The sequence below is a fragment of the Pogoniulus pusillus genome, chromosome Z (assembly GCF_015220805.1).
Source record: "Pogoniulus pusillus isolate bPogPus1 chromosome Z, bPogPus1.pri, whole genome shotgun sequence".
NCBI lineage: Eukaryota > Metazoa > Chordata > Aves > Piciformes > Lybiidae > Pogoniulus > Pogoniulus pusillus.
In genome coordinates this window covers 40,237,631-40,254,287 of record NC_087309.1, presented here as the reverse complement: position 1 = coordinate 40,254,287, position 16,657 = coordinate 40,237,631, and the positions used below count along the sequence as shown (strand labels likewise).

The 16,657-nt window shown below is 42.9% G+C and overlaps 1 protein-coding gene across 6 annotated transcripts in view; it reads left to right on the top strand.

The window, feature by feature from the left end:
- Window positions 1-16,657, top strand: part of MCTP1 (multiple C2 and transmembrane domain containing 1) — a 411,441-nt gene that overhangs the window by 224,759 nt on the left and 170,025 nt on the right. For all 6 annotated transcript variants that reach the window (XM_064140769.1, XM_064140771.1, XM_064140772.1 and 3 more), the window contains exons 9-10: window positions 9,221-9,407; window positions 14,647-14,740. In XM_064140769.1, coding sequence (XP_063996839.1) covers window positions 9,221-9,407; window positions 14,647-14,740 — 281 coding nt within the window. The remainder of the gene's footprint in view (window positions 1-9,220; window positions 9,408-14,646; window positions 14,741-16,657) is intronic.

Below are 16,657 nucleotides of genomic sequence, written 5' to 3'. Positions count from 1 at the left end.
AGCTGGAGTCCCACATGCATTTTTGGGCTCCCCAGTTCAAGAGAGACGAGGAACTGCTGGAGAGAGAGAGTTCAGTGAAGGCTATGAAGATGCTGAGCATCTCTGTGAGCATCTCTGTGAGGAGCAAAGGCTGAGAGCCTTGGAGCTGATGAGTCTGGAGAAGAGCAGTCCCAGAGGGATCAATGCTCATCAAGAACTAAAGGGTAAGGGGCAAGAAGATGGGGCCAGACTCTGCTCAGTGGTGCCCAGTGACAGGACAAGGGGCAGTGGGCACAAACTGGAACCCAGGAGGTTGCATCTGACTAGGAGGAGAAAATTCTTTGATGTGAGGGTGATGGAGGCCTGGAGCAGGCTGCCCGGAGAGGTTGTGCAGAGCTTCCAACCACCCTTGGCCATTGTGATCCTGGGCAAGCTGCTGTGGTGCCCCTGCTTTAGCAGGTTCATTGGACTGGATGATCTCCAGAGGTCCCTTCCACCCCCCACCATGGTGAGATTCTGGGGTCCTGTTACCAGTCAGATTGTGTTTTATTTCCTGTGTCTCTCATATGTCCATTACCAGCACAGATATCTCAAACTGCTTGGCTCTGTCCTGCCCAGCGTCTGGCATCCCTGTTTCCCAGGTCCTGCTGAGCTCTGCACTCAGGACACATGCTCTCAGCTTCCTGGGGATCCTCTCTAGCTTCATCAGTGTCCCAGTTAATCCGAGTTACAGTTCCCAGCTGCTTTGGGAGCTTTCCTGGGTTTCAGTCTCTCACCTCTCTCCACCACCTATCACAGCCTTTGTGTAGGGTCTGTCGTTTAAATTCTTTCTCGTTATCTCTGTGCTTGAAGACACCACGCTCTGGTTCTCCCAGGAACTTCGTGTCACTGCAGTCCTGCCTTTCTGAGCCCCCTCCTTTTCCTGCCACTGCTTTGCAGAATTTCCCCTCTCCATTTGTTTCTTGAGTTTTTACTGGAACATTGTACTCTGCTCATAAAGGAGATGGAGTCTCACAAATTGTAGCAGTTCATGCCTCGCTGCTTCTGATGTGTGTCCAGCTCAGTTCTAATTGCAGAATCTCACAGTTTCCTCTCCTTGGCATCCTTTGGAGCAGCATAGACCTGGATCACAGTGCAGTTAAAAGGCTGTCTTCCTGAACAAGTCATGATGATAATTAAGTTGCCTGGGTTGTAGCCAAGTGGTGCTTTTCTGTCCCTATCACTTAGGATTGTGCCAATTCCTCTTTTATGCTTTATTTTGTCATGTGAGAAAATGATCTCGCTATCTGCTGTCTCTCCCTTGCCTGGCCACCTGGCTTTTAAGAGGCCTTCTATGTCATGTAGTTCCCTTTGTAATTCATTCATTAGCAAGGATATTTCACCAGGGTGCCAACGTGGTCTTACATTCCAGGTTCTGATAGAACTAGAGAGGGGAGGTGACTTTTACCTCTTAGACATGCTGATAATAAAATACTACATATAGTTCTGGCTTCCACTCTTTAAAAAGGATGCAGGAGAATTTCACTGGATCAGAAAAGTTACCAAAAAAAGTCATTTGAGGGCTGTAGGAGATGTGTTCCAAGGAAATGTATAGGGAGCTGAAGGTGCTTAGCATATCAAAAGGAAGATCAAGAAGAGATATGATTATGGTATATGAGTACCTTCACTAGACGAAGATACGGAGCACTAAAGGCTTTTTCAACAGAGTAAAGAAAGGCATAAAAGGAACCATAGGCCAGATATATTCAAATTAAAAATAAATCAGAAATGTATTTCTAACGGTTTGGGCGATTAACACACTGAACAAGTGCTGGATTCTCCTTGAATCTTCAAACCTTCCTCCACAGGAGCTGTACCCTGCTTCTGCAGCGACTTCTCTGCCAGCTTGAGGCACTTGCGTGGGTTTTCTCCCTTTTGAACTTCCAAGACATGATAATCAAGATCCACCCAGTGCAGGACCATCCCACAACACAGCATGGTGGGGTTGGAAGGGACCTCTGGAGATCATCCAGTCCAACCCACTTGCTAAAGCAGGGACACCCACAGCAGCTTGTCCAAGGTTGCAATGGCCAGGAAGGCTGCTCTTCTCCAGCTAAACAGCCCCAGGGCTCTCAGCCTTTGCTCCTCACAGAGATGCACACACAGATGTTCAACATCTTTATAGCCCCCAATGAACTCTCTCTCTAGCAGTTCCTTGTCTCTCCTGACATGGGGAGCCCAAAAATGCATGTAGGACTCCAGCTATGGGCACGCTAAGGCAGAGTAGAGGAGGAGGAGAACCTCCCTCGACCTGCTGACCGCACTCTTCTGAACGTGCCCAAAGGGTACCCCTCAGCATCTTCTGAGTCTCTGTTGGACTCTATCCAGTAGTTTCCAGTCGCTCTTGAATTGAGGAGCCCAGAACTGGACACAGTGCTCCAGCTGTGGTCTCATCAGGGCAGAGTAGAGAAGAAGAACCTCACTCAACCTGCTGGCCTCACTCTTCATGATGCCCCCCAGGAGACCTTTGGTTTCTTAGCCACAAGTATACTTTGTTGGCTCATGGTGAATTTGTTGTCCATCAGCACTTCCAGGTCCTTCTTCACAGACCTGCCTTCCAGCAGGTTGCCCCTCACCTGTAGTGGTGAGGAGGTCTTCAAGAAAAGACTGGATGAGGCACTTGGTGCCATGGTCTACTTGACTGGATAGGGCTGGGGGATAGGCTGGACTGGATGATCTTGGAGGTCTCTTCCAACCTGGTTGATTCTATGATTCTAAGTTCAGGACCCAACCCTGGAACTTGATGTGGTTCCTCTCTGCCCAGCAATGTGCAGAGCTGATCTCAGGGAACATGCCTCCATGTGTCTTCCCAGGGACTCAGCCAGACACAGCCACCCTTTTCTTGCCTCTGGTGCAACTTCTGATGTTGAAACCAGTGTGTAAGGAGTGTAGAGCAGCAGAATAAGGCAAAATGCTCAAACTGCCCTAAAAATTGAAATTCCCTGAGATGTGATTTACAGCCGTGCTTGAAAATCTGTCTATGGAGTTAATGGCTGTTTTTGCTATAATTCTTCAGGATGACAGGGAGAGGACTTTTTCTCTCAGTAGCAGCATGTAGATTGTACTTCCATGAAAAGCCAAATTGTCCAAAATTACTGTTATCTCCTGCTTTTCAGTGTGACATCCACCAGTCACATCCAACTTACGGCCTTCTCAAAACAGCTGTAATTTTTATCGTAGTCCTCAATTTGAGAATGCAAGACAAAAATGTCTGCCCACCACAATGCTCATTCTGCACCACTTTCTGGTAACATTCAAGTTCACCTTCATCCTCAAAGCATCTTTGTTCTCCATGGAAACAGTTGTAGGTGACAAATGTCTTTTAAGGGAACATCTTAACTGATGTAAAAGTCAGCACTGCTGAAGCTTTAAAGCTTGGAATGCTCATAGATACTCTTAGTGAAATGTAAAGGGACACTGTCAACTTGAACTTTCCAGAGCTATTTATCTTTAGAGGTATTTTGTTAACTTCAGTGCATGTGAGGAAATCTAATCCAAAATGGAAACTTTGTTGGTTTCCCTTCTGATATAAGTTAAGATTATTCTGGGGTAGGGATAGAGTTTAGCAACCACCTTCACAAAACCAGGATTCCTTCTCCATTTTGGTGCCCTGTGAAGATCTGGTGAGGGCAAAGCAGATCTAAGAGAAAATGTTTTAAGTTTTCTTTTGCAAGAAAATTTGGTTTGACAGCAGCATTGATTTTTTTTTTTTTTTCATTTAAAAAGTCAACTCTTAGTGGGGAAAAAAAGACTTCTTCTTACAGTAAATTGGGAAGTCATTGAATCATAGAATCATAGAATCAACCAGGTTGGAAAAGACCTCCAAGATCATCCAGTCCAACCCAGCACCCAGCCCTGTCCAGTCAACTAGACCATGGCACTAAGTGCTTCACCCAGTCTTTTCTTTAACATCTCCAGGGATGGCAACTCCACCACCTCCCTGGGCAGCCCATTCCAATGCCAATCACTCTCTCTGACAACAACTTCCTCCTAACATCCAGCCTAGACCTCCCCCAGCACAACTTGAGACTGTGTCCCCTTGTTCTGTTGCTGCTTGCCTGGCAGAAGAGGCCACCCCCAACTGGCTACAGCCTCCCTTCAGATAGTTGTAGACAGCAATGAGGTCAGCCCTGAGCCTCCTCTTCTCCAGGCTAAACACCCCCAGCTCCCTCAGCCTCTCCTCATAGGGTTTGTGTTCCAGGCCCCTCACCAGCTTTGTTGCCCTTCTCTGGACACCTTCCAGCACCTCAACATCCTTCTTGAATTGAGGGGCCCAGAACTGGACACAGCACTCAAGGTGTGGCCTGACCAGTGCTGAGTACAGGGGCAGAATAACCTCCCTTGTCCTACTGCCCACACTGTTCCTGATGCAGGCCAGGATGCCATTGGCTCTCTTGGCCACCTGGGCACACTGCTGGCTCATCTTCAGCTACTATCTATCAGTACCCCCAGGTCCCTTTCCTCTTGGCTGCTCTCCAGCCACTCAGTCCCCAGCCTATAGCACCGCTTGGGGTTGTTGTGGCCAAAGTGCAGAACCCTGCACTTGGCCTTGTTGAATCTCATCCCATTGGCCTCTGCCCACCCATCCAGCTTGTCCAGGTCCCTCTGCAGGGCTCTCCTACCTTCCAGCAGATCCACACCTGCTCCTAGCCTGGTGTCATCTGCAAACTTACTGATGCTGGACTCAATCCCCTCGTCCAGATCATCAATAAAGATATTGAACAGGACTGGGCCCAGCACTGATCCCTGAGGCACACCACTAGTGACTGGCTGCCAACTGGATGTGGCACCATTCACCACCATTCTCTGGGCTATGCCTTCCAGCCAGTTCTTGATCCAGTACAGAGTGAATCTGTCCAAGCCACGAGCTGCCAGCTTTGCCAGGAGCTTCTTGTGGCAGACAGTGTCAAAGGCTTTGCTGCAGTCCAGGTAGACTCCATCCACAGCCTGCCCCACATTCACCAGGCAGGTAACCTGATCATAAAAGGAGATCAGGTTGGTGAGGCAGGACCTGCCCTTCCTAAACCCATGCTGGCTGGGCCTGATCCCTTGGCCATCCTGTAGGTGATTTGTGATGGCACTCAAGATTACCTGTTCCATGACCTTGCCTGGCACTGAGGTCAGGCTGACAGCTCTGTAGTTTTCTGGCTCCTCCTTACAACCCTTCTTGTGGATGGGTCTCCCCTTTTGACTGAAATGCTGAATGCCCCCTGAGCTTTGGCACTTCTGAGTCAGAAACATGTATGCTGCATCTCTTGCAAGGCCAGAGGAGAGGACTAGACATGGAATGAGAAATGCATGTAGACTTTCTTCAGCTGGATTTCCATGAAGCACAAGGGAGATGCTCCTTAATGGAATCACCCTGGTTTTTCATCAGCTTATCTAAGTGTCCTTCAGGGAATGTGTTCCCTGTAAAAATGCTAAGGCTCTCACTGCAAGGTGAGCAATGGGTATAAGCTGCAGCACAGGAGATTCCACCTCAACACAAGGGGGAACTTCTTTACTGTAAAGGTCACAGAGCACTGGAACAGGCTTCCCAGAGTGGTTGTGGAGTCTCCTTCTCTGGAGACTTGCAAGGCCTGTCTGGATGCATCCCTCTGTGACCTGAGCTAGATTGTATGGTCCTAATCTGGCAGGGGGGTTGGACTCAGTGATCTCTTTGGGTCCCTTCCAAGCCCTAACATTCTGTGATCTTGTGGTCCTGTGATCACTCCCTACCCTGAACACGACTTTAGGGAACAAGAGGGAGGGCTGTTCTTGGAGATCTATGGAGCAGAGCACAGAGGTATTTCTCAGGTGATCTGCTCCAGATGTGCTGATGGTAGGAATGTTTTGTAGCCATAGAAAAACTTCAGGAGTATAACTGAGTTGCAAGGTGCTTCGCTTAGCCTGAATGAAAAGTAACAGAATCATAGACTGGCTTGGGTTAGAAGGGACCTTGAAATCATCCAGTGTCAACCTTCCTGCCATGTACAGGGACACCTTCCATTAGACCAGATTGCTCAAGGCCTCATCCAAACTCTCTTTGACCACTTCCAGGATTGGAACTTCCAATGCATCTCTGGACAAACTATTCCAGTGCCTCACCTCCTTCCTGGGGAAGAATTTCTTCCTAATGTCCCACCTCAATCCACTTTCTTCCAGTCTGAAGCCTGATGTTGTAAAAGGCTGATGTTGTTATAGGCCAGGCTGGATGTGGCTCTGAGCAACCTGATCTAACGTGAGGTCTCCCTGACCATGGGACAGGAGTTGGAACTAGATGATCCTTGAGGTCCCTTCCAGCCCTGACAACTCTGTGATTCTACACGAGTGCTCTACCTCCAAGAGCTGGAGAACTTGGAACTTGTAGCTCTGATGTAAGCTGTGTAATTCTGCAGTCACTGCAGCTTTCTGGCCCTTGCAGGATTTTTTGTTACAGCAGGGTTAGCTTCTGTTTCCTGTTTTTCAAGTGAGGGGTGGATTATTTCTGCATTACTGGTTACCAGTATGACTTTCTGATTCTTTCACTCACTCCAGGAGAGTTTGGAATGGTACCTTTAGTGATTATTGGCTGAAATCACAATATTGCTGCTGGAAAATTTGGTGTGAGAAACAAACAATGTTAGTTGGTTTGGATTTTTTTTTTGGTTGGTTGGTTTTTGGGTTTTGTTTGGTTTGTGGTTTTTTTTCATGACGTATTTTGAAGTGGTATCTGTTTGTAAATAAGCTGTTAAGATATATCAGTGTCACAGTATCAGCAAGGTTGGAAGAGACCACACAGATCATCAAGTCCAACCCTTTACCACAGAGCTCAAGGCTAGACCATGGCACCAAGTCCCACGTCCAACCTTGCCTTCAACAGCCCCAGGGACGGCGACTCCACCACCTCCCCGGGCAGCCCATTCCAGTGTCCAATGACTCTCTCAGTGAAGAACTTTCTCCTCACCTCCAGCCTAAATTTCTCCTGGCGCAGCCTGAGGCTGTGTCCTCTTGTTCTGGTGCTGGCCACCTGAGAGAAGAGAGCAACCTCCTCCTGGCCACAACCACCCCTCAGGTAGTTGTAGACAGCAATAAGGTCACCCCTGAGCCTCCTCTTCTCCAGGCTAAACAACACCAGCTCCCTCAGCCTCTCCCCATAGGGCTTGTGCTCGAGGCCCCTCACATATTTAACACCAGGGACAGCAGGACACCATGACCTATCCCAGCTTTGAATGCTTGATAATCTTTGTCATTTGAAAGTGGGCTTTAAGGTCCTTTCCACAGCCTAAATAAAAATTTAACAGCCTATGGACACGTACAAAACCTATAGTGACCATCAGCCTGCAGTGACAGCAGCAGCTTTAGTCTTTCCTTGCTGTTGGCAATTGAATTTCTCACTCCTTACCATTCAAAATAAAAAGTAAACATCAAGGTGAGACTGCAGTGACAGTTGAGAGGGTTTTTTTTTTGTCATTCTGAAATAAGTGAACCTTGTTCCTGGGTGAGCTTTGCCTCGGTTCCATTTTGGCAGCTGCACAACAGACAGCAAATGGTTTAAAAAAAATAAACTAAAAATTAAGAGGGAATGTTCCTGTAGCAAATCTAATCTGCCTGTGATAGCACAGTGCCCATTTTATGAGGCTGCACTTATTCTCATAATTGGCTATTTCCTGTCCTTAAATGCCTATTTATTCATGTCTGACACCTTTCTCTCAGTTTATTGGCCCTGCGGTCACCACATTATCTTCCTCTTCAAAATCAATTGACATTTTATGAAAAGAGTTTGCTAGATGTTTAGTTTAGTGAGAGTGGCACACAGAACATGTGCTTGTCACATTAAATAACCACTGTTCAAGCGTGGAGTGTGTGGTGGCTCGACTGTATGTGGGATAGATCAATTTATTTCGGTGTTGTGATTGGTTTTATTTATTGTTTACCTGCTGTGGGTGACCCTGCTTTGGCAAGGGGGTTGGGCTGGATGATCTCCAGGGGCCTCTTCCAACCCACACCATGGTGGGATTCTGGAATATATTTGAAGTAATGAGCGTTGCTGGGGGATGCTGTAAATTGAAATACTCCAAACAGTGGTTTTTTTTTTTTCCACAGAAATTCCTGTGCAGGGCAAGCTGGCACAGCATTCCACAGAGGCTGTGAACTTCTAGTCTTGCTCCACGCTGCAGTCTAGGGAAGCTTTAATTTAAGGGTGCTGGAGCACTGGAACAGACTGCCCAGAGGAGTGTCAGAGTCTCCATTTCTGGAGGTGTCCAAAACCCACCTGGATATGCTTCTGTGTAACCTTCTCTAAGTGACCCTGCCTTGGCCAGGGGGTGGTGGACTGAATGATTTCCAGGGGTCCCTCCCAACCACTGCCACTCTGTGGTGCTGTGATTCCATGAAAGCTGAATGTTGTGAACTTCTAAGGGCAGAAATTAATGACTGACCCTAAGGTATTCTCGTTTTAATTACGGTTGGCTCTTCAGTAGCAGTGGAATTTTTTTCTTCTGTGCTCTACCTGTTTTTAAAGATGCAGCAAAGCTCTTCCTGGTGGTGAGCATGTACAAAAACGGTTTTTGTCTTCATTAGTTTGGTTCAGGAGTTGTGTAGGAAGGGATCAGGCAGGGTGGATCTGCTCCAGCCACTCTGCACAGCTACAAGCAGTCCCCTGCTTGTTACAGTGTGAGACATCTTATTATATAAGGGGTTGTGGCTTCAGATTTTATCCTGGATGCTTGCAGGAAGCTTTGACCCTGAGCCACACACAGCTTAGTGCGAGAGAGAGAGATGAGCCTTTTGGGTGATGCTGAGATTGGGTTTTTCTATGCCCAGTTCTGTTAACTCCTTCACAATTAGGTCCACACAGGTGTTTTGGTATCTGTTTTTTATGGGAAGGTTTTTAATGGTTTTAGATAAATGTCATAAGTAAATGTTCACATCAGAAGCTTGGTTTGTATTAAAAGGTACAGTTTGCATCTGAAGCTTGTTTGGTAACATTCTTTTTGCGTTTGAGTAAGGAATGTTATCCAACCTTGTTTCTAGTGCCTGCAAGTTCGTTTCAATGCTTACAGTTCACATGCATTAAAAATAAGACAAAACTCAACAAGGGGCATGGGCTGAAGCTGAACATAAACACTTCCACAAGTTGGAAGTCGGTGTTTTTTCTGCGCCCAGCTGAACACAAGTAAGGCAGAGTGCTCTTGCTTGGCTTGAAGAAAATTACATGCTGATGGAGAATGTTTGTTTCTAGGTGCCAGGTTGACCTGTCAACCCTGAGCAAAGAGCAAACCCACAAGTTGGAGATGCCTCTGGAGGAAGGAGAGGGGTGCCTGGTGTTGCTGGTCACTCTCACAGCCTCAGCTGCGGTCACTATCTCTGACCTCCCTGTCAACTCCCTGGAGGACCAAAAGGAGCGAGAGGAGATACTGAAGAGATATGTATGAAGTTCTTCTCTTTTGTCTACAAAGTGTTGGCATATAAATAACAGAGAGGATAATTTGGATATACATCGTGTCTGCAAAGTGTTGACTTATAAATAATGAGGGAGATAATTTAGATACACATAATAATCTAGATATCCTTATAAAATATCCTGTATAGCCTTATAAATTACCCCTTATTTTCTTACCATGCTCAGCCAATGACCAACTGCTTAGGCTAGTTGCTGACATTACCACGGTCAGTACATCACAGAGGCTATGCAGTAGCCTCTTTATGCAGCCAGAGTAATTTCACAGAGTAATTCAGCTATTTGCTATCATCCTGTGACCTGAAGAAGTTAATTCTCCTGCCCTGCAAAAATTTCTACCAAACACAAACTAAGTAAGAGGTCTTTCGTGGCTGTCGAGTTTTTGGATGAGTTTTTATGCCAAATGTTATGAGATGCTCAGTAGTTTTGTTTGGTTGGTTGGGTTTTTTTGCATCTGCACTAGAGAGCAAAAGAACTTCTTATTTCCCGTCTGCACAGCAGAGGCTGCAGCAGTGCTTTCTGTCGTGGAGATAACTTTTTCAAACAAGATTTCCATTTCAGAACATTCTGAAGCAGTGTTCTTGTTTCCCAGCACCCTCTCAGTGCACAGAACCCGTGTAGTTTTATTAAAGCAACAGAGAGGGGAGCTCTTACTCCAGCATTTGCAAACACCTCAACCTCTGAAAGTAACTGCCTCACTGAGGAAGAAGTTAAAAAAAAAGAAGCGATTTCCACTTAAAATTACAAAGCTTGTGTTGTACAATGCTGCCAGGTGTTTAGAAAGGCTCCTCCAGACACTCAGCCATTAAACCAAGCTCTGACTAACAAAGAGCTCCTTAATTTTTATTTTATTTTATTATTACTTCCTTCTTTTTTTTCTTCTTTTTTTAAAAATTTTAATATATTCCTGTTCCATGACTGACATCCTTTCAATAACTGAATTTAATAAAGATGTACCTTATCAGGCTGTGCAGATAACATGAAGTGCTAGTACTAATGCTGTACAATGTTCTTCAAACAGATTAGCAGGATGTGCGCTTCAGCAAATTTATTCTGGCTATCTCCACTGAATCAGCTGTCTGCTAATGCTTGTACAACTCATACACCAATAGTGTTATCATAAACACAGTTTAATAGAGGTGACTTAGTGAGGCTAAGCATAATATTCCCAAACCAACTGAGAGCTAAGGTATTGTGCACCATCTTTGAGAAATAGTTACAATTAGGAGAGTTACTGCGCATTTCAGAGTCTGCCGAGGCAGCCAGAAGAGATCTATACAAATATAACAGATTTCTGGTGGGTGTATTTTTGCAGGTGACACACTTGCCCAGCAGTACCCTATTCCTGTGGATTATTGTGTGTGATGGTATGGCAGCCAAGTGATGCTGGTGGTTTTGTGGCAGTATAGAAACTGTATCCCTAAATCAGAATCAGCTTCCCTAAATTCTCCTCTGTTTTTTTTTTTTTTTTCTCTCTTTCTTGGTCCCCAGTGTAATGCACAGTTAAGTGGTGTTAAGACTGATCTATTTATTTCTCTTTCTTACATATTCATAGATATGTGTCCTTTATTGTATTTTCATTACTGCATGCACTGGGAAACATTTATATTTTTGGAAGATGTTGGTATTGCAGAGGCCTGAGTTCCTCATTACATGTCTTTAAAATTTTTAGCATCTCTAAGGTTTTTTTTTTGTTTGGGTTTTTTTTTAAATGAATTTTACTGTTCTTATTAAAATTACGGGTGGACAGCAGGAGAAAGAAATGACCAAGGATGAGCAAAATCCAAATAGTTTATTTTCACTGGTGTTTGATTTCTTTTTGGTATCCGTACCTCTGCTCCAGAACTGATACAAAGAGGTAGCGTGCAATTAGCAAGATGCCCTGCTCCCCACTGAGGACCTATATTTTGGGAGTAATTTTTCTTTTGGTCCTCTTTAAAAAAAAATATTTAAAAAAATGTAGCTTCCATCTGAGATATTTTTTTTTTCCTTTGGCACCTTCTCTGCAGCCAAAAACAGTTAATGAGCTGACCTTGCCATCAGATCAAATAGCCTTGGAAAATGACTCTATTACTGTCATTTAACCATTTGTAGCTGAACATCAGAGCCTTACAAATTAAACAGACATTACTGTTTGAACCATTATTTTACCACAATTGTCTGAAAAGATTAATTCCTTTTGGGGTGAGGAGGGGGGCGCGTTAATGGGCACAGACCAAGAGAGATTGTATGACCTTTTCAGAACGGGTGTGCTGAACCCACGGTCCCCCTTGTCACAGTTTAAAAACCAGAGGAGCTAGTTTAGAGAAGAAGTTGTTAGCATTCCATTTTTATTATGACATTTCACAGTCATCCGATTTAATGTCCCTTGACCAGATTGTCCACCGTGAGACGATGGGCTTGAAATGTTATTTAGAGCATTGATAAAAGGTGAGCAGTTCTAAGATGACAGCGAGTCATAAGGCTGGTGGTGTGACATTAATTTTCTCCATAACAGAGATGGAATAAGACGTCATGGTGACAAGCTGTCAATCAGTGCTGGCCCCTCAGTGTATCTCGATGCCATAGGATGGGGTATTGCTTCTCCCATAATAGAGCTGAACTGAGATGCTCTCCCTGACAGCTGCTGCAGCCATACAGAAAATATATTATACAGCCTTTCATTAAAAAAATAAAGAGGACTCATCTCCAGAGCATTTCAATCTTTTCCCATCTATTGAAGGCTGAAAAGATTCGCAGCAAATCATGGATTCCTCTGCTATGGAAATTTCAGGCTTCAGAAACCATGTGGGTTTTTGAGGCCCTCAACAATAATCACAAATAAGGCGACAGAATATCATCTGATAAATCATTACTTAAAAGTTGTGTATTTAAAGTCATGCATTAAAGTCATTTGCCTCTCCCAGCATCTCAGCCGTGGCATTGTATACATCTTCAGCATCCTCCACAGTCACGATGTGCAGCAAATGGATCTCAAGCCAGCTGCCTTCAGCTGCAGCTAAAAGTTCAAACCTAATTATTCTAACAAAGGTAGCAAAGTGCACCACAGCACTGGTGCCTTTTTGCAGAGTGAAGTGACCAGCATGAAAAAAGGGTGCCTGATGGCCTTGCAGGAAGGGGGGAGCTGCTTGACTCGCTCAGCGTTTGGTTTTTGCTTTGTTTCCTTTCTGCAGCTCAGTCACTGGGAAACTTGAGTAGAAGGTGGAAACGTTTTTGTAAGTCCTTTCACTTTGGTCATGTATTAGAGCAGAATTATCTCTGCTGTGGTACCCGTTCTGATAAGAAGCTTCCAAACCTTGATCATTATTGTCATAAATGCGGGAAGGTGCCAAGGTGCCACTGAATTACAGCAGAGCTATCTGTAGCATCCTCAGCTTGTAAGCAGATAAGCAGTGTGCTGATTAAAGTTGACCATCAGATTTTTTAAGCCATCTTGCTGTTGATTAACCTATTGAAAAGGGATAAAAAATTATTAGCCATTATCCTTTCGTAACACATGTGTGTTTGTATGTAGGTAGCGTGTGAGCTACTGCACTGAGTTGATCCCTCGGTTCAATATCCCAAGGTCAAACTTTCAGTGCAAAGAGTAGATGGTCAGTTGGGGCATGTGGAATTAAATGCCACTGTTAAAATTGTCTTACTAATAAAATAACAGGGCTGGATATACTCTTAATGTTTCATCAGACTGCATGAACATACTGTGGCTTTTGTGAGCTGACATTTAATATTCCATTTAAGCAGCACCTGTGTTTTTCAGACCAGTGGTGCTATTTATTTGGCTTTTCCATAACAGTTGATTTAGCCTTTATCATAAACTAAAGAACTGTTGAATTGTTGTTTTCCCTGATGTTGGTGTTTTCTAGAAGCCTGGACAGGATCATAATCAGTGGAGAAAGGTTTTTACCTGTGCCACATTACAATTTTAGAAAAGGCTTTAAATACGTTGGTGTAGATGTTAAAAATACTAGAGAATCAATCTGCATGCTAGAAGTGATGAACAAAATACACCCCAAAATTAGGCCATGTGTATGTATGATTCAAAAGGAGCTTGAAAATCCTTATTTTAATCTCCTCTTCCTAGGTTCCTCCCCTAGGTTATCTGAAAAATTGAATGATAATGCCAGGTTTGATATTAATTGACTGCAAAGATGCATTCAGCATTCTGCCATTTGAAAATCTGCAACTTTTCAATTTGTATTCAAACTCAGGAGATGGAGAATTTTAAGGCTATGACACATAACTAGTGTTCATTACTTTTTAGTTCTCTCTAAAATGAGCAGCAACAGAGCACATTTCACGAGCAGCTTTCTAAACCTGTGCTGGAAGAATAAATGCCACTTTTAGCCTACTCTTTATTTTTTTTTCCTTCCTCTTTTAAATGTATGTAGATATTGCAGAAATTTATGTTTAAAAATAGTGATTTATAGTGAGAGTTTCCTGCCCTGGAATTGGAATAATTTTAAAATTAAATTTTATACTACCTTTGGGTTTTTTTTTCCTTCTTCTTTTCCAAGTGATTAATATAAAAATTATTACATTGCTATACTCCTGATTGATTTTCTGCTCATGTTATCTGCAAGCCACAAGCAAGCATGTGTATACGTATGTGCTGTATGCTTATATGCGTGTTGTGTTCAACTACAACAAAAAATGTTGGCCCTGAGTCACTGTTCAACATATTATTTGAGCCATCAGAGGGAAAAACGTGAACATGATTCATGCAAAAATATTCGGGAGGTGAGGGGGTGGAGATATTTTATTGTTTGCATTCATTTTGTTAATGCACTGCTATTTAAAAATCAGTTGGGCAGTTGTTGAAAATTCTTATTTTTGTCTCCTCTTCCTAGGTTCCTCCCCTAGGTTATCTAAAAAAAAAATGGAATTGTAATGTTAGGTCTGATATTGGGAAGCTGCATTCAATATTCTCTGTGCTGTTAAGCAATTAATTCAGTTGGTTTAGTGTTAGATTTAATCACTAATATTAATTGTTTTTCCCTTTGCATTTATCATTGTTAAGTTAAAGTTGTAAAACACTGCAAGTAGCAGTGGCATTCTTCAGAGACTATTATTTACATGTGTGAATGCTTTAGAGAGGATCGTGCTTATTTATGTGCTAGCCAGGAGATGATTAATACTGCTTTTTGTCCTTTTTTTTTTTTTTTTGCTATCTAGAATTACTTTTTCTTGGATTTTGTTTTGTTTTTTAGAGTCCAATGATGATGTTCCATAACATCAAAGACGTGGGATTTCTTCAGGTGAAGGTCATCAGGGCAGAAGCATTGATGGCAGCTGATGTCACAGGCAAGGATTTATTTAGTTTCTCTGACAAGTAAATACCACAGTTAGACTGTGCCTTTTTAGAAGTGGAAAAAAAATGTTTAATCCACAAGTTTACCTAAAGATTATTGTCTGATTGTGCAGCCTCACCTTGTCTTTGAGGGGAAACATCCACAAACAGAGCTTTTCTGTGCCAGGCAGCAAGTCACTCTGTTGCTACACAAGTTATTTCTCCAAAGGGTTAAATAGATATATTTATGTTTCTCTTTCAGAGGTTCTGTGGAAATAAACAAACAAAAATATCCCATGGAAAATATATTTTTAGTAGATAAAAATATACAAGATTATCAAAATCAAATCTGAATTCTAGAGGAGAAGGCAAATTAAAGGTGGTAGGCTTAGATACTACTTTAAGTTGTTGCCAAAAGAACCACTTGATATCTGTCTGGTATTTTGCAGAGCTGCTGCTGATTTCAGGCACTCCAAATAAATGCAATTTGTTCATTTGTTCTAACTACTGATTTAAGTAGGATTTTTATTTTTTTTTACCAAAGGGAAAAAAAATCTTGGATTATTTTCTGTTTTGTGTGGTAGAAAGTGAATGAATAATTTGAACCTTCTGACTTTACAAATTAAATAAATGATATTTCAGCCATACTGACCATGTTCCTCCAGAATTGTCCAAGTTACCTCCCGTAAGGTACAATCACACTGAACAAGCTGAATGAAGCAAAATGAATGATCTGCTTTCTGTGTCACGAAATAGCCACCTCTGTTTAAATAAAAAAAAAAAAAAGGCAAAAAAAAAGAACCCCAACCTAGGAAAAAAAACACAACCAAACCCAAAAACAACCGAACAGAGGAAACTGTATTAATCTGTCTGGTTTAACTGCAGCTTGGACATAAATGTTCTGCTACAGGAGCAGATGTAGATATGTAGCAAAACACTTTTTAATAGTTTGGGTTTGGTTTTGTTGTGTTAGGTTTTGGTTTTTTTTATTAGCATGACTGATAGTGTTTATTTTCATTCTTCCTTCTCGGAGAAGATAACAGCACGAACATTTATTTATGTATTTTAGCTGAAACTGATCATCCACTTTGTGGCAGGCAAAATAACAGATCCTGGTTTTGGGGTGATTGGAGAAATGCTTCTAAGGATTCCTCACTCGGCTTTGACCTTATAATCTATTGTGGTCTGAGCAGAGAGAGAGATTAAGTTATTCAGGGGCAAATGGGATAATTCAGTGCCTGACCTCGTTCAGTCATCGACTTTTCCAGATCAACACGTCGCTTGTGCCGGTTGAACAAATTTTGGGGGGAAATACATTCAATTCAATTAAAGATATAGAGAGAACCTACCAAAAAGATGTCAGGAGCTGAAGTTAGGACGACAGTGAAGAGGATGGGGAAGAACACTTCCCATGTCCTGCATATGGCAGATAGGGGTTTGGGGTTTTGGTCTGGGGTTTTTTAAGTTTTTTTTTTTTTGCATTCCAGACATTGCAAAACTATGGATTTTTTTTTTTCCATTTCAGAGATTGCAGAAATCATTGTGTATCTTAAACAAAAGTATTTTGAAAAGAGGATAAAGGTTTGCTCTTGTGTTTTTGTCTTAAATTAACTACTGCAGTCGCTTACAGCTATTTTTAGTGACTTGTGGGTGTGTGCAGACCATTCACTTCAGGCTAAATTATAGTATTAATATTTATAAATACCTCAAAGTAGTTATTTGATGGTTGCCAATAAATAATCTTTGTAAAAAATGTATAGAACTTGACCCTACCTCTTTACTGACCTGAGAGATATTTAGTGGAGGAAGCACCACGTTAGTGGTGTAGCTTGCACAGCTAAGTAAAAGGTAAGGACTAGTTTGCTAGCAGGTGCCACACCTGTGTAGCACTTGTGTGGTTTGCTCTGTTTCCCGTCTGCTCAACACATCCC